A 27,369-nucleotide genomic window follows, 5' to 3' on the forward strand; every position below is an offset into this window, starting at 1 on the left:
GATATATATACCATCATCTCATTATTGTGTTATTTCGTCACAGTTCTTGCGGATCAGGTCCCACCAAAGCGTAGCCGCTGCTTGTACTTGTTAACCCATTAAGACCTGGAACTTTGTCATTTTTAGATTTGAGCTAAAAAAGCATTATTTTACACTTTGGGCTATTCAAAAATAGCAGATATACAAGCTCATAGCGCGGCACCGAGTGCCGCGCTACGAGCTTGTAGATCTGCTATTTTTGAAAAATCGTGAAAATGTGTGCAAATCTTTGAATATATATATTTTTAAAGCGAATATTTTTAACTCAAATCGTTGCTTCTGGGGGTCCCTGGAACAAAATATTTTGATGGGGGTCCGTGGCCAAAAACATATAATTCTGGGGGTCCTTGACATGAAAAAGATTGAGCACCACTGATATAGAAACATACGTTTTTCAGAAAACTGTTGAGATTTAGGAGACATGTAGAATCGGCTTCAGGTCTCAATGGGTTAAGTAAGCGACAAACGAAACCCTTGAGGCGGTCGCGCAACGCCCTGCGAGCTCTGAGAAAAGCAGCTCCTTCACAGAAGAGCTATATTAAACGTATGGTAAGCGATACGCCGCCCGGCCCGGCCCGGCCGGGGCCCCCATCTTGATTTGTTGAAGACTGCGCAACAGCTGGCCTTTGAGTCTAGGAGGTCCTGGGGAGGGAGGGGAGGGAGGGGAGGGCAGGGGAGAGGGGAGGGGGGGGGGGGGGGGGTCCGCCGTTGTCAACCAAACACACATAATCAGTGAAGAGGCCATAACAATTAACACCAAACAAAACACAACCTCGTTAAAATAGTTGCCATGAATAACATGGCGTCGATGTGTCCTCGGGGCAGAACTTTTTTTTATGTAAGTTAAAGGGATAGTTCACCCAAAAAATTACTTTCTTTCTATCGATTAGTCACCCCATGGAGACTTGAATTCATGGATATTTTTTGTTTTGTTTTTGGTCGCGTTCCTAAGACAATAATTTGATGACCAGCGGATCGGTAGAGAGCGGTTCCCGGTAGGAGACACAAAGGAGACCCTTAGCTGCTGCCGGTCATCAAATAATTGGCTTAGGAATGCGACAAAAACTATATCCATGAATTCAAGTCTCCATGGGGTGACTAATTGATATTTGGGGGTGAACTATCCCTTTAACACATTAAGACCTGAGGCCGATTCTACAAATGTCTTCTAAATCCCAACAGTATTCTGAAAAAAAACGTATGTTTCTATATCAGTGGCGCTCAAACTTTTTCATGTCAAGGATCCCCCAAAATTATATTTATTTGGCCGCTCAAAATATTTTGTTCCAGGGACCCTCAGAAGCAGAAGATTTTAGTTAAAAATGTCGCTTTAAAACAATATACTCAAAAGAGTTTCACACATTTTCATAATTTTTCAAAAATAGCAGATCTACAAGCTCTTAGCGCGGCACCGAGAGTGCCACGCTATGAGCTTGTATATCTGCTATTTTTGAATAGCCAAAGTGTAAAAGAATGCTTTTTTAGCTCAAATCAAAAAGTGACACGGATGCGATCCAGGACTTAATGGGTTAATGCCCTACTTCACAATACAAGAGTGGGTAGCGGTAGCAAAATAGCTAATAATCTACGAGCTCACAACGCATCTCCATGCAACGTGTTGCTATTTTTGAAATGGTTTAAAAGTGACATTTCAAGCGTAATAATAATAATAACTAGAAGGTACTGTTCCTGAAGAAACAGTGTGGGATCGCTAAGAATTTTGATGGTATTGAGTATTGATAGTGTTAGTAGAGTTAAAGGTTTGAAAGGTTTAAAGGTTTTAAAGGTTTTAAAGGTTTTAAAGGTTTTAAAGGTTTTAAAGGTTCTAAAGTTTTGAAAGGTTCTAAAGGTTTGAAAGGTTTAAGAGGTTTGAAAGGTTTGAAAGGTTTAAGAGGTTCTAAAGGTTTGAAAGGTTCTAAAGGTTCTAAAGCTTTGAATGGTTCTAAAGGTTTGAAAGGTTTGAAAGGTTTAAGAGGTTCTAAAGGTTTGAAAGGTTTAAGAGGTTCTAAAGGTTTGAAAGGTTCTAAAGGTTTGAAAGGTTTGAAAGGTTTGAAAGGTTTGAAAGGTTTAAGAGGTTCTAAAGGTTTAAGAGGTTCTAAAGGTTTGAAAGGTTCTAAAGGGTATTTACTTTAAATTATTTTTAGTCACTTTATTTACTTTAAAGTATTTTTTACTAATTTTTACAACTTTTAAGTATTTTTACTATTTTTTTCAACTTTTAAGTATTTTTACTCATGTTGAGTACTTTTAAGTATTTTTACTCAGTATAAGTACTCTTAAGTATTTTTAATCAAGGTACTTACTTTAAAGTATTTTTAGTCACTTTATTTACTTTAAAGTAGCTTTTACTAATTTTTACAACTTTTAAGTATTTTTACTCTTTTTATCAACTTTTAAGTATTTTTACAATTTTTTTCAACTTTTAAGTATTTTTACTCATTTTGAGTACTTTTAAGTATTTTTACTCAATATAAGTACTCTTAAGTATTTTTACTCAAGGTATTTACTTTAAAGTATTTTTAGTCACTTTATTTACTTTAAAGTAGCTTTTACTAATTTTTACAACTTTTAAGTATTTTTACTCTTTTTATCAACTTTTAAGTATTTTTACTATTTAAAAAGTGAAATATCTCTAAAAGTACAAATTATTTCAAAAAATTCTAATGGTAGCCAATATGTCCTAAGTAGGCTGAACGTTATAGAGTTGGAACGGAGTTTCTATCTAAAAGTATGAATTTCTCCATTGAAATGAATGGGAGTTTTTTAGAAGTAAAAAGTGAAATATCTCTAAAAGTACAAATTATTTCAAAAATTCAAATGGTAGCCGACATGTCCTGAGTAGGCCGAACGTTGAAGAGTTGGAACGGAGTTTGTAGCTAAAAGTATGAAGGACTAGTTAGGGGCCAAAAAATGGTGTTGACAATAACAGTAGTGTGATCGCTTTAGCGATCCCACAATAATACAAATAATGTGCAGTATTGGTCACTGTATATTTGCACATACAGTGAAATGTGATCTCTGCATTCAACCCATGCTAAGTATCAGGAGCAGTGGGGGCGCTACGGGGGGGGGGGGGGGGGGGGGGCGGTGGCAGCGCCCCAGGGAGCAGTTGGGGGGTTAAGTGTCTCTCAAGAGATACGTCGTCTTCGACACCCAGACCAGGGGCTGGGACGCAAACCAGGGACCTTATGTTTCCCAGGCGCCCTCTTAATCCACTCAGCTACAAACCCCCACAAGAGCTAAATAATATCTACATTGGATCCATTGGAACACAGGTTTTTTTTTGTTTGGGGGAGGGGGGGGGGGGCATACAAGGTTATAGCTTATAGATCAGCTATTTTCAGCATGCAACCAAGTGCAAAATCAGCCATTACGACGCCATCAAGGCACCACCAAAATACATTTTAGTCGACTTAATCAACTGTAGATTTAGTCGACCATAATTTTATGATATTTAGTCGACTAAAACTAGACCAAAACTAGAACATTTCAGATGACTAAAATATGACTAAAACTAAATGGAATCTTATTCAAAAGACTAAAGGCGGTTACACACCGGCGAATGTGCGAATATACGCAAAATTCGGACTCGTTCCGAATAATTAAAAGACGCTTTTTCGCTTCGCTTTTCCGCTTTTTCGCGCCATGTACGCTTGCATTGACTTTACCTAAGGTTTTTAAAAAAAGCTTATTATTCGCACGAAAAAATCGCCCCGGTGTGTAAGGACCTTAAGACTAAAACTAAATCAAAATGTTCTGTCAAAATCAACACTGCTGACAGCAACGGTACAAAGTAGGGAGTTGGTATTCCAAGTAGAGAGTTGGTAATAACGCTAGAACCCCATTAAACAGTTGTATTGTATTAAAGAAACAAGGGTTAGCTAGGGGTGATGCATAATTGAGCGACAAAATGTCAAACTTCAACATCAATTTGTATCATTTATCTATTCTAGGAAAACCCAATGCGGGGAAGTGAAGTGGTTTGAGACGACCTTTCCAACGCCATCAATCTCACCCGTCTACCATGAATAGTTCACAAGTTATGGACGACAACGTGTCAATCAATAACTCACCTTCTTGACTCGCCGTCATGACCACCAAATTAAGAGCCTTTATTGTTGCCATTATTAACACGGCTTTGGTTGAATGCTTGATTCCGATTGGTCAATCGCCGAATTCAGCGGACTGTTATTTTTCATTATTACACGGCTTGGTTGAAGGCTTGATTCTGATTGGTCAATCACTTGAATTCAGCGGTGTGTTATTTCTGAATAATGACAGATGAGCTCTATAACAGACCTCTGTCTAATCAAAGCACCTGCTGCGCTGCTTGAATTTTATGCTGTATCCCACATGACAACCGTGTAAACAACATACAATGTCATTTACAGCTAAACGTTGCTCTCAAGAATGTTTTTGAAAACATTTGAAGCGAGAAATAAGACGATGCAATAACCGAAAATTGATTCTATTTGATCGACACTTCCTTGTTTTCCGAGGCGACCACTTATGGAATACATTCATTACCTTAAAGGGCAAGACCACTTTGGTAGAGGTTTGGGTTGTGTAGTTACCTTGCCATGATGTAACTCCAAAGGTGGGCAAGAAATACAAAATAATTGCTCCATTGATTAGAAATTGATAATTCAAAATATGGTCCTCATTGACTTACATTGTAAGGTAAAACTGCTCTCAAAGTCACTCTTTCAGCACAAAAACGAACGCAAACAAAGTTGATTCAGACAATATAGAACATCACCATACCCAGTACTGTTTTTTTTTTTAAATAAAAATGTCAACTTCCTGTTGATTTTGCCATTTTTAATAAGTAGAAAACCCGGACTGGATCGGCGGATCCGGATCCAGATCTTCAAATAGCTAAATCAACAGGAAGTTGACATTTTTATTAAAAAAACAAACAGTACTGGGTTTGGTGATGCTCTATATTGTCTGAATCAGCTATGTTTGGGTTCATTTATGTGCTAAAAGAGTGACTTTGAGAGCTGTTTTACCGTACAATGTTAGTCAATGAGGAGCATATTTTGAATTATCAATTTCTAATCAATGGAGCAATTATTTTTGATTTCTTGCCCACCTTTGGAGTTACATCATGGCAAGGTAACTACACAACCCAAACCTCTACCAAAGTGGTCTTACCCTTTAAGCAAAGAAATACTTCATTTTGCCGTTACTTTTGGGTTCAATTTATTAATTTATGTATTAATTAGCCGTGTAATAAGCGGGATAATTGTCGCGTGCGCCGGTAGTTGATTAGAAATAACCCCTATTCAGGATGATTAAAAACCTCAGCTTCACCTCTGTGTTTAATCATCCTGTCGGGTGTTATTTCTCAACAACTACCAGCGCAGCGACAATTATCCCTTACATAATGACCGCTGCTATCAATAAGTTACGGGGGCCGACGGTGACAACACACCTGAATTAAATTACTCAATCGATAAATCAATCAAGCCGCGGTGCTCGGTTGTTGCCGCAATCAACAAGGGAGCCATGTACACAAACACACAATGTCCTTTTACAGCGAAACAGTTAGACTAAAGAACGTTTTTGAAGACATTTGAGGAGAGAAATAATAGGGGCATTGCCGTATAATAACACGGCAACCAGTGGTGGAAAGTAAGTACATGTACTTAAGTACTGTGCTTAAGTACAATTTTGAGTTACTTTTTTACTTTACTAGAGTATTTCCAATTTGCAATACTTTTACTTCTACTCCACTACATCTCAGAGGCAAATATTGTACTTTTACTCCACTACAATTATTTGAAAAATGTAGTTATTACTAGTTACTTTGCAGATATAAATGACTAAATTATAAAAATGACTAAGCCACTTTAGCCCTATTTTATACCTAGGCTATTTGAAAATAGCAGATCTACAAGCTCACAACGTGTCGCGACGCATTGTGAGCTTGTAGATCTGCTATTTTCGGCCCAATCTCAATGGGCTTTTTACACAAAAAGTATACCTGGAAAAGGATGGCTATGGCCGTTTTTAGCCCAAGGAGTGGTTTTGGTGCAAAACAATGGATTCAGAATCATAAAAACACCCTAGTTTGACCCCTCACATGCTACTTAAAACAGAATTAAATCTAGATTTTGTACCCCAACTTTCAGGAGCTGTCAAAAATTCTCCTAGGGAAACTGCATTTCAGTCTTTGTGAGATGTGTTACTAGACACTTTTACAAACACATTGGTGAAGATTTTTTTTGGTAAGGAATTTATTCCAAGATGTTTTTAATATCCCCTGACTATTATAACAGAGTATTGTTTATATTGTGGTATTGCTACCTTTACTTAAAAGGTAAAATATCTGAATACTTTTTCCACCACTGATGAAAACATACGTGAAATTTTCCCTCTGCATTTACCCATATATAACTACTAGGAGGAGGGGGGGGGGAGCAGTTAGGGTTAAGTGTCTTGCTCAGGGACACATTGCTGAGGCCTGGAATCGAACCTGCGACCTTTAGGCTTCCCATGGGGGCTTCTCTAACCATTCATTCAGCTGTGGCCATCCCGTGGGGGGGGGGGGGTGCCATTTTATACTTCGGGCTATTCAAAAATAGCAGATCTACAAGCTCATAGCACGGAACTCTTGTAGATTGCTTTATTGTTGCACTGTTTTATTGGATCTTGTTTAGTCGATACACTTTTGTATTAGCGCGTGCTCATTTCATTTTGCTATTTTCTCTCATCTGTTTAAGAAAGTAGGTAGCTGATATATTGCACTTTTACCTTAGCGCTAGGTATACTCTTGGTTGCTTGTTTTTGCAAGAAATGCACTTAAGACTTCTGGTGATGAGTAGTTTCGTTCCCAACCTATGTTGAATGCACTTATTGTAAGTCGCTTTGGATAAAAGCGTCTGCTAAATGACTGTAATGTAATGTAATGTAGATCTGCTATTTTAGAAAAATCTTGAAATGTCTTCAAATCTTTGAAAATATATATTTTTAAAGCGAACATTTGTAACTCAAATCTTTCCTTCTGGGGGGGGTCGCTGGAACAAAACTTTTTGAGATGGGGGGGGTCCCTTTATATATGATATATATTTAATTTAACAAGAAACTGAACTGACATACATATATCTAATCAGAATGAGCTGTGACTTTGCTTTCTAACCACACGGGGGTCAGGGTGTAAAGTAAACAAAACCTTAGAAAGCCTGTTGTTCATGAGGTCAGCTTTGACATGATGACCCCCGTGCCCACCCTCCCTTTGTCCTCCCCCCTTAAAGGAACAACTGCTCACACACACACTGCTGCTACGGGACCACCAGGGGGTCCGCTCCATTTGGTTATATTTGTGCACCGTCAGAGTTAAATATACACTGACGATATGAGAGTGTAGGCTGGGGTGCCAGAGATAAAATAATAATAATAGTGTGTGTGTGTGTGTGTGTGTGTGTGTGTGTGTGTGTGTGTGTGTGTGTGTGTGTGTGTGTGTATTTTTTAGTTTTTGTCGCATTCCTAAGCCAATAATTTGATGACCAGCGGACCGGTATAGGCAACGGTTCCGGTAGGAGACACAAAGGAGACTCTTTGCGTCTCCTACGTGAACCACTGCCGGTCATCAAATTATTGGCTTATAGGAATGCGACAAAAAAACCAAAAAACCCATGAATTCAAGTCTCCATGGGGTGACTAATCGATAGAAAAAAAGTCATTTCGGGGGTGAACTATCCCTTTAAGAGCGTCTCAAACCCTGCCTGTGTTTAAATCACGTTTTGAAAACTCACTCGTACTCCTTGGCTTTTCCATGATTCAGACCGAAGAGTTGCTGTTTCCTTTAGGCAATGTTTATTGTTCATTGTTTAGTATGTTCTATTCGTTTACCGAGCGTACAGCACTTTGGTTCAACGCTGTCGTTTTAAATGTGCTCTATGAATAAAGTGGACTGGATTGATGCGTATCAAACTGGAGGTCCTTGGGAATTAACCTTTTAAGACCTCAGGCCGCTTCTAAACATTTTTTAAATCCTAACATTTTTTCGGAAAATAAAAAAATATATGTATTTTTTACGATTTTTCAAAAATAGCAGATCTACAAGCTCATAGCGCGGCACTCGGTGCCACGCTATGAGCTTGTATATCTGCTATTTTTGAATAGCCAAAGAAATCTAAAGTGACACAGATGCGTTCCAGGTCTTAATGGTTTAAAAAGGTTTTAGAACGACTGATGTACCTTATCATAATGTCCTTGTCACATTTAATTTCATGTTGGAGCCCGCGCACGCACACGCACACACACACACACACACACACACACACACACACACACACACACACACACACACACACACAGCACTAATCAGCCTACCGCTAGTCAAACAAAATGAGGACAAATATCAGGAAAGAACAACGTTACCCACAGGCTACATGAGCGTGGTCACGAAGGCATCATTTAACCCATTAATACCTGGAACGCATCTGTGTCACTTTAGATGTTTTTGGCTATTCAAAAATAGCAGATATACAAGCTCATAGCGCGGCACCGAGTGCCGCGCTATGAGCTTGTAGATCTGCTATTTTTGAAAAATCGTGAAAAAAGAATCTTTTAGTTTTTTTTCCAAAAACTTTTAGGATTTAGATTTTTTTTAAAGAATCGCCTCAGGTTTTAATGGGTTAATAAATACCAAACGGTGATGATGTCATACGCGGGCGGCCATCGTGGCGCTACGGGGGGGGACGGCGGGCGAGCTTCAGCCACCGTGACAAATCTTAAGGAGGTTGTTGTCACTCACACCGTGGGGGTGTGGAGGAGGCCTGTGCATTCTGCACGGCAAGGAGGAGAGAGCCCCCCCCCCCCCCCCCCCCCCCCCCGCTCCAGTTGTTGCTGGCTGTATATTTTGGGTGTCTAAAAAAAATGCAACGAGTCAGGGTTCCTGTGCCTGGGCACGGGGGGGTGATGCAGGACGGGAAAACAACCATCAATCACCCTGTCTCGGTTCTTGAGCTGGATGTCGCCTATATGTTGGGAGACAGAGAGAGGGTGAATCCCCAAAAAAGCCAATCACCAAGGGCCCGGTGTCACGTTTCGTCGTGTGTGTGTGTGTGTGTGTGTGTGTGTGTGTGTGTGTGTGTGTGTGTGTGTGTGTGGAGAGGTGTTGTGGGACAGCTATAGGATGATTGACGTGGCCTTTTAGCATTTAAAGGCCATGTGGATTGGTTGGTTTCTGCGTGCGGATATAGCGGCAGTACCGGCGTATGCCACTACCCTCCCTCTCCTTACTCCTGTCTTCCTACAGCAGGGATGTCAAACATACGGCCCGCGGGCCGGATCAGGCCCGCTAACTAGTTTAATCCGGCCCGCGAGATGATTTTACAAATTTTTTGGCCAAAAATGTTTTAATAGTTTTTTGGCCAAGTCTACACCTGCAACCACACGTAACTTCCACTTTCCTCTTCTTCTTCCTCGTCTTTGTATTGATATTGTTTGTGTTGGAGCGCCTCAGTGCGGCTGCAGAGTTCATGTGCAACCTCTTCCAGAGAGAGATAGAGACACTAGAAACTCTGCTGGAGACACAAAACAAACTGTGTAGACTTGGCCCTTTGAAATAAAATGTATTTTGGCACAAAAAACAAAAACAAAAAAATCTTAACGGTTATCGATTAATTAATCGGTAAGGCCTAACGGTAAACGGTTAATAAAATGTCTCCATTTGGCCATCCCTATTTGTGAAGTTTACATTTTCAGAATGTGCTTGTACTAACTAAGACTAAGTAAAGTAAACAAAGAAAACTATCTGAAGTTGTTGTTATTGTTATTATTAGTTATTAAGCCATGATTTTACCGGTCCGGTACCGGTCCGGTTCCGGCCCTCTGGCCCTCTGGCCCTCCTCCATGTGGCCCCTGAGCTAAAATGAGTTTGCCATCCCTGTCCTACAGTCATGACAATCACAACTAGTAAAAACAAAACTCTTCACTGCGAATCGTCTCAACCAACTCGACAATTAGTGCAGGAAGATTGGGTTTACGCAATGCCTCAGTGGGATCCATGCTAACCATGGATGGCAAGGACACCAAGCTCCCAGAACCGCGGTAGAAAGTGAAGCTGCCATCGCCCGGTGGTCAAATCTGGGACTTCCGCATTTTAAAGACGCGCTACTGCGCATGCTTCTACCGTTTGAAAACCTAGTGCGCTCTGCTTGGTGCTCAAGTCTTCCGCATTTGGGCACCAAAATGTGGTTTTCTTAATGCGGAAGAAGAGGGTACTTACGGATGCTTCTGGGGGCGGGGCCGTCCCGTTCTCTAGATACGTTATAACTCCATGCACGACGCGCTTAGTGAGGCCATGCTAACCCTGCTAATCGGGGCGGGATGCATGATGCTAAGACCTCCCATCAGGGCGGCATTGGCACGATGCACTCAGTGGGACGTATGCTAGCCCTGCCCCATCAGAGTGAAGATGGCATGACGCTATCTATACCTGCCCATCAGGGCGGCATGATGGCACCCATGTGCTCCTCAGTGGGACCATGCTAACCATGACACGTCTGGGTGTGATACACTCAGTGCTTAATCCATTAAGACCGGGAAAGCATCCGTGCCATTTTAAGATTTCTTTGGCTATTAAAAAAATAGCTATTAAAGTTCATAGCACTGACCTTGTAGATCTGCTATTTTTTGATTTTTTTTTTTGGAAATCTTTTTTTTTTTTTATTGTAACTCAAATCTCTGCTTCTTGGGGGGTCCCTGGAACAAAATATGTTGAGATGGGGTCGGTGGCCAAATACATATAATTTTGGGTGGTCCTTGACATGAAAAAGTTTGAGAACCACTGATTGTAGCAACAGAAGTTTTTAAAAAAAAAGATTTAGAAGACATTTGTAGAATCCCCAGAAGCAAAGATTTGAGTTACAAATGTTTGCACACATTTTCGAATGTGACATTTTTGAATAGCCAAAGAAATAAAAAAAATGACACAGATGCGTTCCCGGTCTTAATGGGTTAACCATGATGCCCGTCAGGGTGGGATGATGACACCATGAGCACAACAATGAGACCATGCTCAGCCCTTCCTATGAGAGTGAGATGGCATGATGCTAGCCCTGCCCCATCAGGGGTTGGATGGCACCATGCGCTCCTCAGTGGGACCATGCTAATGTGATCATGCCCACATCGGGGGTGGCACCATGCGCTCAGTGCTATAACCATGGCCCGCCGGGGTGGGATGGCCTGGGTTGCCAGATCTGCTTATTGTAAAGATTTTATTTGAAAATAGCCGATCTACAAGCTCACATCGCGACGCGTTGTGAGCTTGTAGATCTGCTATTTTCAAATAGCTGATGTATATGTTAAAGTGCTCATGTGGCCCATAGGCGCTTCTTTTGGACTGGTTTCCCTAGACCCGGTTGCTTGTTTCTCTCACAGAATCTGGCAACACTGGGGATGGCATGACGCGCTCCCACCTCAGTGGGACCATTGCTAAGCCATGGCTTGCCCATCAGGGTGGCTCTAAGTGAGAAGGCAAGGTGTTGGCATGTCCTGCGGTTCTTCACGGTTCATCCTCATTGCCAGCCCCAGCATGAAGTGACAACGTTTGTGGAAAAAACTAATGAATCTCCATTAATCTCTCTATAAAACAGTGCATGGAGAACGTCAACGGTCAGTCGGTTACTCCTACTTTTTAAAAGCGGCAATGCTTTAAGTTATTAACTACAAGATTCGATCAATATACCAACAACACTTTCCAAGATGGATGAAAATTAAAGCTGCTCAACAGCTCAACTGTCCTTTACACCATATTGGAGCTGCCAGGCAGAAAACCTATATCTCAATTTTTTATTATGTTTTTCGTAATTCAATTCAACACAATACAATAAAAATACTTCCACCGTGTTCAGGTTCGAACTAATCTCTCAAGAACAGATTCTGCACTGCGTTGGAATCTGTCGGGGAGGTTCGTCATAACAAGTGCGCATGGGCGTGCCTTCAGATCAGGAAGCGGGCCGCGCTTTACCCAATCAAATGTAGTGGGCGGGATTCACGTGTCCGTCGATCTTTCCCCCTCGAAACAAACCGAAACTAATTTAACAATAACGTCCGCGGAGCAGACAAAACCACGGAAAGATATTCACATTTTAACTTACTCTTTCATCATAGAAACAAGTGGGCTTATAACCAAAACGATCCATGTTCTCTGGGAGAAGTGGTGTTAGTGTTCCGTGTAGAAATATTGTTAGTGGGAATGAAAACATAGTCGCACCAACCGGAAGTGACGCGTTGAAGGCATACAAAACACCGGTTTCCTTTGCGCTCTGGCTCTACGTTTTCTTCCGCCCAGAGCCAACAGACATAGAACAAACAGCAGAGGGCGCTGTTTTTCATTTTCAGTTGGCGATGGGTTCCCAGATTGGGTTCGAACATACAGACAAGTGCGTCAATGGTCTAGAGCAGGGGTCTTCAACAGGGGGTCCGGGACCCCTAGGGGGTCCTCAGAGTTACTACAGGGGATCCCGTCCGCCAAATCTTTGTGTGATATGATTTTTTTTTTACCTTAACCACTTGACCCATAGCATCCCTTTTTCTGAGGAGAACTTTAGCTTTAAATAGCAGATCTACAAGCTCACAACGCCTCGCGCTGCGAGGCGTTGTGGGCTTGTAGATCGGCTATTTTTGGCAAAGAGGTGCATAGGTGTAGAGGGAAAAAAGAACAGTAAAAAAAAAAAGAGTTTAATCTGAAACACAATGGTAGGCCTACACAATATAGAGGGGGTCCCTGCTTCATCTCTGTCTCAGCTAGGGGGTCCTTGGGCTGAAAACGTTGAAGACCCCTGGTCTAGAGGAGAACCTGACAGAACTACGACGTATAGGGTTAGTTATGACAGCAAAGATGTCATTTACCGACTCAGATGCCCTACACATAAATCTATAATCTTAACACCTAATCTGCCAGAATTATTTCAGATTTTTTGCTGTAGACTGCCAGAGATTTTTCATTGAAAAAAAAAGTACTCAGGAGCCGAGATACAGAATTTTTAAGTTTTAAGTTAACAAGGAAGTGGATAGGAGTTTAAATCTTCGATAAATATATATATATATATTTTTTTTTAAGAACGCAGATCTGCGTCTTTGGCAGCCAGGCGAGAAATTAATTAGAACGCAGATATGCGTGTTTGGCAGCCAATGTGTTAAGATTGCGTAGCACAGCAGAGCAGGTGGATACCCCGACACTAACAAACATCTGGCTTGCAGCACTTGAGCTTCTTGGGAGCTCTCAGCAGCAGCCTCATACAGTCATTATAATAAGCCACTGTGAGTCGTCTAACCACAGGTGGGCAGTATACAGAGGTGTACAGAAAGATTTAAAGAGTGAAATCTTCACCGGTACTGAGCGCATGCTAAATTTGCGACACAGCGTTTTCCCTTTGAGCAAACAGCTTCCGACGGCGTCTATATATGTCCTGGTCATCAGAGAGGTCATTGCCCTATACTTTGGTGTACAAAGAGATTTACAAGCTCACAACACATCGCAATGCGATACGTTGTCAGCTTGTAGATCAGCTATTTTTGCTACTTTGTCCCATTTCCTGAAGAGCAATGGTTTTGGACATACAAGGCAGCAGTAAATCTGGTGAGAGGAGCCCAGCGCAGACTCCTCCTCATCTTCCTACTGTGCACGGCACACACACACACACACACACACACACACACACAGCTTAGCAGCATTATATCGTCACTGTCGGGTGGAAACCTCATATGTCCAAAACTGTTACTTTTCTAACCTAACCTAGGTTTTCTGAAAAACGAAATTTTTTATTAGACAAACGAAGAAAAAAAATCATGTTTCTAAATAGCAGTGTTAATTACAAAAGTATCAAAAAGTTGCAGATCCAAAAGCTCGAAACGCGGCGCGAAGCGACGTGTTTCAAGCTTTTGGACCTGGGTTAGTCGAACCTAGATTTTTGGACCTAGGTTAGTCAAACCTAGATTTTTGGACCTAGGTTAGTCAAACCTAGATTTTTGGACCTAGGTTAGTCGAAGCTGACGAGGGAACACATTTGTCAGGAATCCTTCTCGTCGTACGTCCAGCAACGAGAGAGATAGCGGACAAGATTAAGGAAGGCAAAAAAAAAAAAAAATGTCTCGGCACCCTGAGTCGGTGACTCCGTGGGGGTCTTTTTTTAGACCGCTTGCATCCGTCAGTGTCGTGAGCAAACCTCACGTGTCACGCCTCTTAACCCATAAAGAGCGGGAAAGCATCTTCATCATTCATTTTAGATTTCTTTGGCATTTAAAAAAATAGCATATCTACAAGCTCATGGCCATGGCGCGCTATGAGGTTGTAGATCTGCTATTTTTTGGGAGAATCGGGAAAATGTGTGCATCGCGATGCGACGCGTTGTGAGCTTGTAGATCGGCTATTTTTTGTAGATCTGCTATTTTCAGACATTTTAATACTTTTACTTTTGGTACTTTAAGTACATTTTGATACCAATACCTTTGTACTTTTACTCATGTACATTTTTAATTCGGGACTTTTACTTGTAACAGAGTGCTTCTACATTGCAATATTGATACTTTTACTTAAGTAGAACATTTGAGTACTTTTTTCCACCGCAGCAGGCAACAGGATGTTGAGTTTGACGGATCTTAAAAAGAGAGAGGAGGCAATGGCATGCGCTCCATAAAAATGCACAAACACAGCAACTGGTGCGGATGACACCGGAGGAGGAGGAGGAGGAGGGGGAGGAGGGGGACCGGACGGGGGTCTGGGTTGGGTGGGGTGTGGTGGTGGGGGGGGGGGGGGGGGTAAACGGAGATGGTTGCTTTACTGGGCGAGGTGGGAATGTGAGAAGTCCTGGAATGAGACCTTACTATGCGAGGGTGTGTGTGTGTGTGTGTGTGCGTGTGCGTGTGTGCGTGTGCGTGTGTGTGTGCGCACGGAGGGGGGGGCGTTAAAGCCTGGTTTATACTTGGGTTTGAGCGCAGACCTACAAGCTCACAACACGTTGCAGGCACGACGCGTTGTGAGCTTGAATGTCCGCTATTTTCGGCTGGTGAGACACCATGGTCCGACCAATGGTGAAATGAAGACTTTTAGGAGGCGAGGCGAGAGGAGAGGAGAGGAGAAAAGAGAGAGGGGAGAAAAGAGAGAGGGGAGAGGAGAGGAGAAAGGGGGCTCCCTGTTCCCGTCAGGAAGGAAGGCGGGGCTCCACACACCCTCAGAATAGATCTAGAAAAAACAGTGACTACATCTTTGGCTGTTGGTTGGTGGGGCGAGGCGATAGGCAGACTCAATGGGTTCAGATGGAACGGACGGACGGACGGACGCTGGGCTAATTTCAGTGGTGTAAAGTAACTAAGTACACGTACTCAAGTACTGTACTTAAGTACAATTTTGAGGTATTTTTACTTTCTAGAGTATTTCCAATTGTCTATACTTTTACTTCTACTCCACTACATCTCAGAGGCAAATAGTGTACTTTTACTCCACTACATTTATTTGAGAACTTAAGTTACTAGTTACTTAGCAGATATAAATTATGACATTATAAAACATACATTAACCACTTTAGCTCTATTTTATACCTAGGCTATTTGAAAATAGCAGATCTACAAGCTCACAACGCGTCGCATCGCGACGCGTTGTGAGCTTGTAGATCTGCTATTTTTTTAAACACTAAAATATACTAAAACATCCTCAAATGTTTAGTACTTTCACTTTTGGTACTTTAAGTACATTTTGATACCAATACTTTTGTACGTTTACTCAAGTAAATTTAGAATTCTGGACTGTTACTTGTAACAGAACGCTTCTACATTGCAGTATTGATACTTTTACTTAAGTAAAAAATTTGAGTACTTTTTCCACCACTGGCTAATTTGGGTGTGAGGGGTGGGAGGAGAGGACAGGACAGGACGGGACGGGGGGGGTGCGGTGGTGGTGGTGTTGTCCCTGCGAGCGGGACACCGTTTAAACAGGGTCTTGCCCTATGAACCTGTTAGCTTAGCGGACCACTTAGCCCATTAAAAAACCCTGGAACGTATCCGTGTCACCACTTTAACCATTGTTTTATACTTTGGGCTATTCAAAAATAGCAGATCTACAAGCTAATAGCGTGCTATGAGCTTGTAGATCTGCTTTTTTTATTATTGTGAAATGTGGGCAAATCAAAACATATATTTATTTTTTAAAGCGAACATTTTTAGCTGAAATCTTTGCTTCTGGGGGGTCCCTGGAACAAAACATTTTGAGACGGGGGTCCCCGGTCAAATACAGATTTTTCTAAATCCTAACAGTATGCTATATCAACTTTTCCATGTCAAGGACCACCCAAAATGATATGTATTTGGCCGCGGACCCCCATCTCAAAATATGTTGTTCCAGAACCCCCAGAGGCACAGATCGGAGTTAAAAATCAGCACTTTAACACACATATACAATCTATATTCAGATTTGCAAAGATTTTCCACGATTAAAACAAAAAATTGCAGATCTACAAGCTCGTGAGCTATGAGCTTGTAGATCTGCAATTTTTTTACTCTCTGGCTGCCAAGAACGAGTTATCAGGAGTTTAAAAAAAATTATATATATATATATATATTCTTTTTTTAATGTTCAGAACCCAAGATATCATGATTTGAAGATTTGCTGCTCCATTCACTTCTTGTTTAACTTATTACTGAAAAAGGCTGTATCTCGGCTCCTGAGCACTTTTATTTTTACCAAAAAAAATTATTAAAAAAAAAATCGCTGGCAGTGGGCAAATGCGGCCAGAAATAAGTCTGGCAGTGAGAGAGTTAATTTCTCAAAATGACACAGATGCGTTCCCGGTCTTAATGGATTAAAATAGCAGGGAGTCCGGTAAGTCCTTGGGCCAGGACATAGTAGCCTGGAAACCAGATGAATACCAGAGCGAGAGAAAAAAAATACCCAGATTGGTCTGTGCGTCTCATTTCGCTCACCCCAGAGTTGTGGGAGACCAATCAGAGCCCACAATTCAAAGTAGGGCATTAACAGAATAGTCGAATATTCGACTATCAAACCGACTATTCGACTATCAAACCACTATTCGATTATTCTATTTAAAAAAAAAATCTACAGCAGACACGCAGCTGTGAGCTCTGGTGTGACGTCAACTCGTATTCCTTGAGTCGAGTCATCAATGCCATAGAGCACCGAAGTCCTGACGTGACTCGTTCATCCCCAGGTTTGCGGAAGTAATTTCTCTATGGAGAATAACATTGGGTCATCTTAGAATCGTCTCATATAAGAATTGTGGTCCAAAAATAAACACCGCGTGTCGGCGTTATTGTCAGGGAGGAGGTTCTGTATCGTTTATGATAGTCAGTCACTTATATTTGATACAGTCTGTTTCTGGCGAAAATGTAACTAATTCGGCGGAAGTAACATTAGCGTTTTCTCACCGTCAGTTGATGCTTCATATCCATAAGAGTCAACCCGCCGGGGTCATTTGTTTATTTTTGGAACACAGTTCTTATTTGACGCGATATTAAATACGTCTATGGGATTCAGAACGGGGGTGGAAAACTGCGAACCAGGTAGACAAACAAAGGATGTGTAAATGACGTCAGACTTCGGCGGTCTATATATAAAAAAAATAATAAAAAAAAACATTTTTTATTATTATATATATACTTATAGGTCGAATAATTTGAATGCTAAAAATCACTATTCGTGAATGCCCTAATTCAAAGTGGATTTTTTTTCTTTGCTGTGACCTTTACTTTGAATGTGTTTGTAGACTACAGTGATCGGTCAGACCGAATGGACACCAGTGTCACTGCAAAGTGAGTAGAGTCGAGCGGAACCGGGGTAACATGCGGTTAAAGGAAAAAGCGACTCAATAAACATCACAGTGTTCCACGTGGTATAACTCACCATCTCACAGTACTCGAAGACCAACAGGAAGGGGATGGCCTCCACACACTGTCCCACACACTGCAGGATGTTAGGGTGCTGCAACACTCTGTGAAGAACAATTCACAATTTAACCCATTAAGACCTGAGGCCATTCTTAAAAATGTTTTCTAAATCCTGCAAACAGTTTTTTGAAAAAAAATTATATATATTTTTTTTTCAAGATTTTTCAAAAATAGCAGATCTACAAGCTCATTGCGCGGCACTCGGTGCCGCGCTATGAGCTTGTATGTCTGCTATTTTTGAATAGCCCAAAGAAATCTAAAGTGACACAGATGCGTTCCAGGTCTTAATGGGGTTAACACACTTAAAGGGGTAGTTCACCCCCAAAATAACTTTTTTTCTATTGATTACTGACCATCTGGAGCCTTGAATTCATAGATATTTTTTTGTTTTTGTCACATTCCTAAGCCAATAATTTGATTATAATAAATTTGTCCCCATTGATTCCGGTAGGAGACACAAATGCATTTGTGTCTCCTACCGGAATCAATGGGGCTAAATTTATTATAATCAAATAATAAAGGAAGGAATGCGACAAAAACAAAAAAATATCCATGAATTCAAGGCTCCATGGGGTGAGTAATCAATAGAAAAAAAGTTATTTGGGGGGTGAACTACCCCTTTAAGCAGACGCTCTTATCATCCAGAATGTCTTAGTAATAGTAATGATGACCACTGACTGCTCACCTGTACGGGTCTCCCTGCTGTAGGAAGTCATTCTGTTCTTTGGCCGTAGCGTTGGCCTTCAGCTCCTTCACCACCACCCTGGAGGCTCCGGGATCCGTGTAGATCTCACTGAGCAGGACCTATACCAAGGAAAAAACACATGAATGAACCGCATGAGATTCATTTAACCTTTAATCTGGGATCAACTCCTTTTTGGTCTCATGATCTACATCATGTGCTCCCAAAAAACTGCAGCAGTAAAGAGACGTTCATGTTCGATCGGTGAATATTTCAAACTCGAACTCTAATAGAAGAAGGGGTTGGGATGGCTTCTTGGCACAACGTGAATTTCCGCAAGGACAAAATAAAGAATCTATCCATCTATCTTAACCCATTGAGAACCTGGAACGCATCTGTGTCACTTTTTGATTTGAGTTTAAAAAAGCATTATTTTACACTTTGGCTATTCAAAAATAGCAGATCTACAAGCTCGTAGCGCGGCACCGAGTGCCGCGCTACGAGCTTGTAGATCTGCTATTTTTGAAAAATCATGAAAATGTGTGCAAACCTTTGAATATATATTGTTTAAAGCGAACATTTTTAACTCTATTCTTTGCTTCATGGGGGTCCCTGGTCCTTGACATTAAAAAGTTTGAGAACCACTAATACAGCAACATACGTTTTGTTTTTTTTAAACAGGATTTAGAGGACATTTAGTAGAATTGTAAACCTCAGGCCTCAATGGGTTAAAACACAGAGAAAGCTCCCGTGCAGCAGTGAGCAGTGTCACCTGTGTGCATCACAGATGTGTGTGTGTGTGTGTGTGTGTGTGTGTGTGTGTAGTAGGTTCCTTGGCAGGAGGGGAGCACACACACACACACAGCTTGAGGACATAACTCTGGGCTCAGAAACAAGACACACTAGACCATGTGCAAAGAGCTCAGCTGTGGGGAAAATGAGCCTGTGAAACTATGGAACTAAGCCTGCTGTGAGGTTTTTTATTTTATTATTTTAACCACATGAATGAATTCTGGGGGGGGGGGGGGGGGGACAGTCAAAGGAAAATTGCCGATCTTCAAGCTCACAACCGAGATTGGCGAAAGATAAACATTTTTCAACATGGTAACGATTATGAAAAAATAATTGCGATTACACGATTATATAATAATTGTGACAGTCCTACTCCCGCTCTGACTCTCTCCATCTGTGTGCCTGTGTCTCTCTCTCTGAGCTCCCTCTCTACCTATCCATCTCTCACTCCTCCTCTCTCCCTCCCTTTCCCCTATTCTCTCTCTCTCTCTCTCTTCACACACCGACAAACAGAAACCGTAGCCTAAAAAGTGGTGACATGCACCGACTTCACGTCACGACGTGAGGCATACGTATATATGGACGTATTTGTCCAGACAGCCTCACAGAAAGACATGTTAAACTTTTTTACACAATAGACCAGGGGTCTTCAACAAGGGGTCCTCAGAGTTACTACAGGGCAGTGGTGTAAAGTAACTAAGTACATTTACTTAAGTACTGTACTTAAGTGCAATTCTGAGGTATTTGTACTTTACTTGAGTATTTCCAATTTCCAATACTTTTACTTCTACTCCACTACATCTCAGAGGAAAATATTGTACTTTTACTCCACTACAATTATTTGAAAACTTGAGTTACTAGTTACTTTGCAGATATACATTATTACATTATGAAACATACATTAACCACTTTATTTGAAAATAGCCGATCTACAAGCTCACAACGCGTCGCGATGCGACGCGTTGTGAGCTTGTGGATCTGCTATTTACAAACATTTTAGTACTTTTACTTTTGGTGCTTTAAGTACATTTTGACGCCAAAACTTCTGTACTTTTACTCAAGTAAATTTTGAATTCTGGACTTTTACTTGTAACAGAGTATTTTTATATTGCAGTATTGGTACTTTTACTTAAGTAAAGAATTTGAGTACTTTTTCCACCACTGCTACAGGGGGGGCCGCCAAATCTTCGTGTGATAGGATTTTTTTTTTTTTTTACATTAAGCACTTCAACCCTTTAAATCCCTGCTCTGAGGGGAACATTTGTCAAAAAATAGCAGATCTACAAGCACACAACGCCTCGCGCTGCGAGGCGTTGTGTGCTTGTAGATCGGCTATTTTCGGCAAAGAGGTTTGGTGTAGAAGGAAAAAAGAGCAGATCAAGTACAGAGCCGACGATCAAGATGACTAAGTATTGAGGGTTTGAAGTGAAATAAATAAAAAACATTCACACAACACTGATGAAATCTATGAAAAGGTTTAATCTGCAACACAATTTTATACAATATGTAGAGGGGGTCCCTGCTTCATCTCTCTCTCAGCTAAGGGGGTCCTTGGCCTGGAAAGGTTGAAGACCCCATGCAATAGACGATATCACACGGTCGTCATGTTCATCTGTCTGTTATTCTCTGTAACGTAATGTCACTTTCTCTCTAGTGCATTTCCACAGAACAACATAATCAGAGCCAAAACAGTTTGGTGTCACGGTGTTTTTGTCTTAATCCTCAGGCTAAATTTAGAGATGCCATTACACGTGTGTGTGTAATGTGCCTGGGTCTGGCTGATGGCCCGTGTGGGGATGAACTCCAGCACAAAGACAACATCTCTTAAATCACTCTTAGAATTGTCTTTATTAATTAAGCGTGACAGCCAGTCATTACTCATTAATATAAAAACTAAAATGATTCCTTTAATTGGGCATACACATTATTTTTTAAATGAACCCCCCCCCCCAAAAAAAAAACAGAATTGAAAGCGCAAGTGGAGCTTACTATGAAACCGTGCTCGGGTTGTCTCTCTGTGTGCACTGCCTGTGTGCAGCTCCTCTGAGATAAGTAAATGTCCAATTTAGACGTACCATACATCAAATGAAAGGTCTTTGAAAACTGAACACACCTGTCAAGGTTGCGTTTAAGCCCGCCCCTTCCCCCGGAAGCCACGCCCCGGAGAAGGCTCCCAAAAACTCCCCATTGAAACCCCATGTTAAATGAAAAGTGCCCGAATCGCTCCGAAACTTTTTCTACCCCCCCTAAGTGGGGGTCTACGAACGAATACTTCGGGCTCGGATTTTGGCTCCGCCCCCCCGGAAGTGGGTGAAACAGGCACTTCAAACACTTTGTTGAATTGTTCAAAAACATTCAACGTTTTTTTTTGGTGAATTTGTATTTTTCTAAGATGCTCCTTTTAACGCAGATTTTTTTTGTATTTTTTAATTGTTTTTTTTTTTTTTTTTTTTTTTTTTGGCGCTCGCTTCCCTCGTTCGCGCGTCTTACTTGTAAATGAAAATACTGGACAGGCTCAGCTGTAGAATACAGTAAACTATACAGTAATGAACAATCCTAATATAAAACCTGTGTGTGTGTGTGTGTGTGTGTGTGTGTGTGTGTGTGTGTGTGTGTGTGTGTGTGTGTGTGTGTGTGTGTGTGTGTGTGTGCGCGCGAGAGTGAGTGTGTGCGAGTGTGTGCGTGTGCGAGTGTGTGCGTGCACAGAGTAAATCCTACCTTGCCGAACCAGCCGTTGCCAATTTCCTGGATGTAACTGAGACTGTGCCGTGCCACCTGGGAGCCTGTGGATCCCTCTGTGTGAAGAAAACCACAACCACACACCGTTATATAAAGAACCACCACAACACATCACACACACACACATCGTTATATAAAGAACCACCACAACACATCACACACACACCGTTACATAAAGAACCACCACAACACATCACACACACACCGTTACATAAAGAACCACCACAACACATCACACACACACCGTTATATAAAGAACCACCACAACACATCACACACACACCGTTATATAAAGAACCACCAAAACACCGCTATACAAACCACCACAACACAACACACACCGCTATACAAACCACCACAACACAACACACACCGTTATACAAAGAACCACCACAACGTCTTTTGAATAAAATCCCGTTTAGTTTTAGTCATATTTTAGTCATCTGAAATGTTTTAGTTTTTGTCTAGTTTTAGTATAAAAATATTATGATAAATAAATATAAGATTATAGTCGACTAAATCTAGTTCATTTAGTCGACTAAAATGTATTTCGGCGGTGCCTTGATGACGTCGTAATGGCTGATTTTACACTTGGTTGCATGCTGAAAATAGTAGATCTACAAGCTCACAACACGTCGCAGCGCAACACCCACGCGCAAACCAAACATAAAATGACATGTCATTTAGTTCTATTGGATCTCTTCTCCACTAGATCCCTCACTAACAGTTTAGTCTAGTTTGTATTTGTTGACGAAATTGTCAGTATATTTAGTCTTAGTTTTAGTCATCGTAGCTTAGGTTTTATTTAGTTTTCGTCAGTGAAAAAAGGTACTCGACGAACATTTTTCGTCATAGTTTTTAGGGCTGTGAATCGTCTGCTATCTCACGATTCGATTCGATTCCGATTCTTGGGGTCAAGATTCCAATTTTTATCGATTTTTTCAAAACAAACGATTCTCGATTCAAAATCATTTTTTTCCGATTCAAACGATTCTCGATTCAAAACGATTCTCGATTCAAAACGATTCTTGATTCAACAGAGTACATTTATGTAGCTTTTATAATTGTAAAGGTTTTATCAACTGATAATAATGTAAACACACAAAGGTAAATCTAAGATCCTCCCAAAAAAAAAAAAAAGAGAATCGATTCTGAATCGTCCAACAGTAGAATCGCGATTCGTATTCGAATCGATTTTTTTCCAACACCCCTAATAGTTTTAGTCGACGACATCAACACTGCAACACAAAAACGTGGGTTGTTCTCAGAGAGGACAAAGACAAACGTTCAGACGCCACATCAGCGCCGTGTCTGTCGGACACGTATTGAACGCAGTGGCCCGGGCCAACAAAAACCAGACAAAACCACTCGATAAGCTAAGCTGCATGGAATCAATTTGTAATTATTGGCCATTTGCATGTCAGGAGAGATTAGCCTGCAAGGTTTTGACTATATTTTTGTCTGCCGTTCTGCCGAGTTATCTGGCTGCTGTCACCTGGGCAAAATTTACTCAAGTTATTGAACAGAATTGTGCACACAGTGGCGTTCTGGGATTTTTTCCGTGACACAGGCCGCGGTAAACACTTTGCAACTTGTGCTCAGTAGTCCTGTGCGTGTTGTAGCACACGGGACCCCATACAACTAACAACTTTTCTGTCCTAACCCGTTAAGACCTGAGGCGATTCTTTAAAAAAAATCTAAATCCTAACAGTTTTTGGAAAAAGATCTAAAACATTTTTTTTCAAGATTTTTCAAAAATAGCAGATCTACAAGCTCCTATGAGCTTGTATATCTGCTGTTTTTTGAATAGCCAAAGAAATCTAAAGTGACACATGTAGGCTTATTATAGTTAAAGGTAGGGTAAATGATTTACTTTTGTTAAAACAAGTGTTAAATAGCTCTATACTGATAGTACTCATTGCTATAGAGTGTTTGTTCAGTAAAAGGAGTCTCCCATGTCTCTTTATTAAACAGAAAATGCATTTTCAGTGCTCTCTCCTGATTGGCTTAAATGTTGTCACCTACCTGAAAATGTAGCATATTCTGTTTACTAAAGAGCTGGAGAAACCCCTGTGTGACCGAACAAACACTCTGTAGCAATGATTACTATCAGAATATATTGTACCTAAAACGTTTTAACCAAAATAAATAAAAATACAAAATATCACTTACCCTACCTTTAACTAAAACTAACAAAATAACAGAAACTAGACAAACATTTTAGTTCATCAAAAGAAAACAAAAAAAAAACAAGGCTTTACAAAAAAAAAACGGTGTTTAAACTAACAAAAATCATAGAGAAATTTTTTCTTGGTTTGTCTTCTATCTAATATGTTTTCTTCAAAAATAGCAAAAATAGCCAATCTTGAGCTTGTAGATTGGCTATTTTCACTATTTTTATGAGCTTTTCGAATCTCGCCCAGTAGCCCCCCGACTATCCCCTAAAACTAAAACTAACTCAAACTAATTAACTCTCGAAACAAATGCCTGAAAACGATATCAATTCTCGATTATTCGGATATGAAGTCTCGCCTAAATATCGGTTTCAAATATATTCTCAGCTAATTGCCCAGCCCTGGTCAACGGCTGTGTTTGAGTTAAGTGTTCTTATAGTCTTATGAAACTTGGTGACAGAGTCAAGACCAAGCTTCCCAGGCATTCATCATCATGATGTAAACCACTACTATGTTATATAATCCCCACATTACGTCTCTAGACCTATAGCATGACACAGAGGGCCTTTGTGCCATTACAACCCGGCCATTTACAGTAGCCTTTTCCTGCATAATATTAGAGGGGTAGCTCTTCAGTGACTCACATGCAGTCAGCAGACTCAGTAGCAGTACAATAACCCATAAGCTGCCCATGTAATGTGCTGTTTAACCCATTAATACCTGGAACGCATCTGTGTCACTTTAGATTTCTTTGGCTATTCAAAAATAGCAGATATACAAGCTCATAGCGCGGCACCGAGTGCCGCGCTATGAGCTTGTAGATCTGCTATTTTTGGAAAAATCGAGATTTTTTTTTTTTTTGCATTAAAAAAAAAAAACTGTTAGGATTTAGAAAACATTTTTAAGAATCGCCTCAGGTCTTAATGGGTTAACCCATTAAAGACCGGGAAAGCATCTGTCATTTTAGATTTTAACCACTTTATCCATTATTTTATACTTTGGCTATTCAAAAATAGCAGATATGCAAGCTCATAGCGCGGCGCCGAGTGCCGCGCTTTGACATGACAATGTTTGTGAACCACTGGTATTTTTTTCCAAAAAACTGTTAGGATTTAGAAGACATTTGTTAAGAATCGGCCACAGGTCTTAATAGGTTAAAGACATAGAAAAGTCATAGCATTCGTGCGTGTGTGTGCGTGTGTGTGTGTGTGTGTGTGTGTGTGTGTGTGTGTGTGTGTGTGTGTGTGTGTGTGTGTGTGTGTGTGTGTGTGTGGTTCAACTGCAAAGATAAGTCCAAACTGCACATAAAACTGCATGACAAATTGTGTAATTTTGAAAAATGATGCAACCCTATATACATACACTTCTGATGCGTGTGCATCAATGGTGAAAAGTAGCTAAGTACATTTACTTAAGTACTGTACTCAAGTAAAATTTTGAGGTATTTGTACTTTAATTGAGTATTTCCAATTTCCAATACTTTTACTTCTACTCCACTACATCTCAGAGGCAAATATTGTACTTTTACTCCACTACAATTATTTAAAAACTTTAGTTACTAGTTACTTTTCAGACCAATTTAGCCCTATTTTATACCTAGGCTATTTGAAAATAGCCGATCTACAAGCTCACAACGCGTCGCGATGCGACGCGTTGTGAGCTTGTAGATCTGCTATTTTCAAATATTTTTGTACTTTTACTTTTGGTACTTTAAGTATATTTTGATGCCAATACTTTTGTACTTTTACTCAAGTACATTTTGAATTCTGGACTTTTACTTGTAACGGAGTATTTCTATATTGCAGTATTGATACTTTTACTTAAGTAAAATATCGGAGTACTTTTTCCACCACTGGTGTGTGTGTGTGTGTGCGTGCATGTGTGTGTATGCATGTGTGTGTGTGTGTGTGTGCGTGTAGGTCTTACCAGCAATGCGAGGGGGTGGGTCGAGGTGTGGGGGTCCGGGCAGGGCTACGGGGGGTACAGCCAGGGTGTAGACCTCGGCCGGGGACTGCATGGACGGGGTGTCCTCTCCCGGGGGGGTGAAGTCGATCTCATCGTCGAAGTGGTCCTCAAACTCCTGAGAAGGAGGAGTTAGTGGGAGTTAGAAGACGCAGTGATGGACAATATAACCAAAGCATATCCATGCTGTCGGGCAGGAACCTCGGATCTCCAATTTTCTACTTTTTAACGTTTATTTGGGGGGAAATGAATTCATACTACATTGTCACACTAAAGTAGAAAAAATTGCGATCTACAAGCTCTACAATGCGCCGCAAGCTTGTAGATCAGCTCTGATTTAACATCTCTGACATTAAAGTGAAAGTGTTTCGGCGTGTCAGTGGGTTTTTATAAATATTGAGTTTTAACTCATTCAGTGCCACATGACGTCAAAGACGTCAAGAGGCCTGACGCACCGCACCGTGTGCCACAGGACGTCAAAGACATCATGAAAAAAATAAAAATAAAAAAATAAAAAACGTTTAAATTTTTTGGGGGGAAAAACATGTTCAGAACCCAAGATATGATGATTTGAAGATTTGCTGCTCCATTCACTTCTTGTTTAACTTTTTACTGAAAAAGGCTGTATCTCGGCTCCTAAGCACTTTTTTTTTTTACAATGAATTTTGCTGTGGCACTCGGAACCAAAATTCCATAAATAAGCATGGCATTGAAAGAGTTAAAGGTAGGGTAAGTGATATTTTTTGGTTAAAACAAAAAGTATTTTGTTAAAAGGTTAAAGCACTATATTCTGATAGTAATCATTGCTATAGAGTGTTTGTTCAGTAACAGATGTCTCCCTGTCTCTCCAGCTCTTTAATAAACAGAAAATACATTTTTCGGTAGGTGTCAAAATCTCAGCCAATCAGGAGAAAGTACCCATTTTTAAGCTTAATTTGTATAGTGTTCCAGTAAAAATTTTGTCTGCTCATTTCTTAGTGTCATCACTTCCAATTTCACTTGTTTAATCTATATCCTGATTGAGTTCTCTGTCCTGGTTGGATAAAATTGGAAATGAAACTAAAAAAA

The 27,369-nt window shown here is 40.7% G+C and overlaps 1 protein-coding gene across 5 annotated transcripts in view; it reads right to left on the minus strand.

Annotated features, from left to right (window-relative positions):
- lmtk2 (lemur tyrosine kinase 2) overlaps window positions 1-27,369 on the minus strand; it is a 94,041-nt gene that overhangs the window by 38,262 nt on the left and 28,410 nt on the right. For all 5 annotated transcript variants that reach the window (XM_080448458.1, XM_080448456.1, XM_080448457.1 and 2 more), the window contains exons 3-6: window positions 26,266-26,419; window positions 22,145-22,221; window positions 18,638-18,756; window positions 17,909-17,996 (exon numbers count right to left, since the gene is read on the minus strand). In XM_080448458.1, coding sequence (XP_080304584.1) covers window positions 17,909-17,996; window positions 18,638-18,756; window positions 22,145-22,221; window positions 26,266-26,419 — 438 coding nt within the window. The remainder of the gene's footprint in view (window positions 1-17,908; window positions 17,997-18,637; window positions 18,757-22,144; window positions 22,222-26,265; window positions 26,420-27,369) is intronic.

This window comes from Gymnoscopelus braueri, assembly GCF_963280865.1.
Source record: "Gymnoscopelus braueri genome assembly, chromosome: 13".
Lineage (NCBI taxonomy): Eukaryota > Metazoa > Chordata > Actinopteri > Myctophiformes > Myctophidae > Gymnoscopelus > Gymnoscopelus braueri.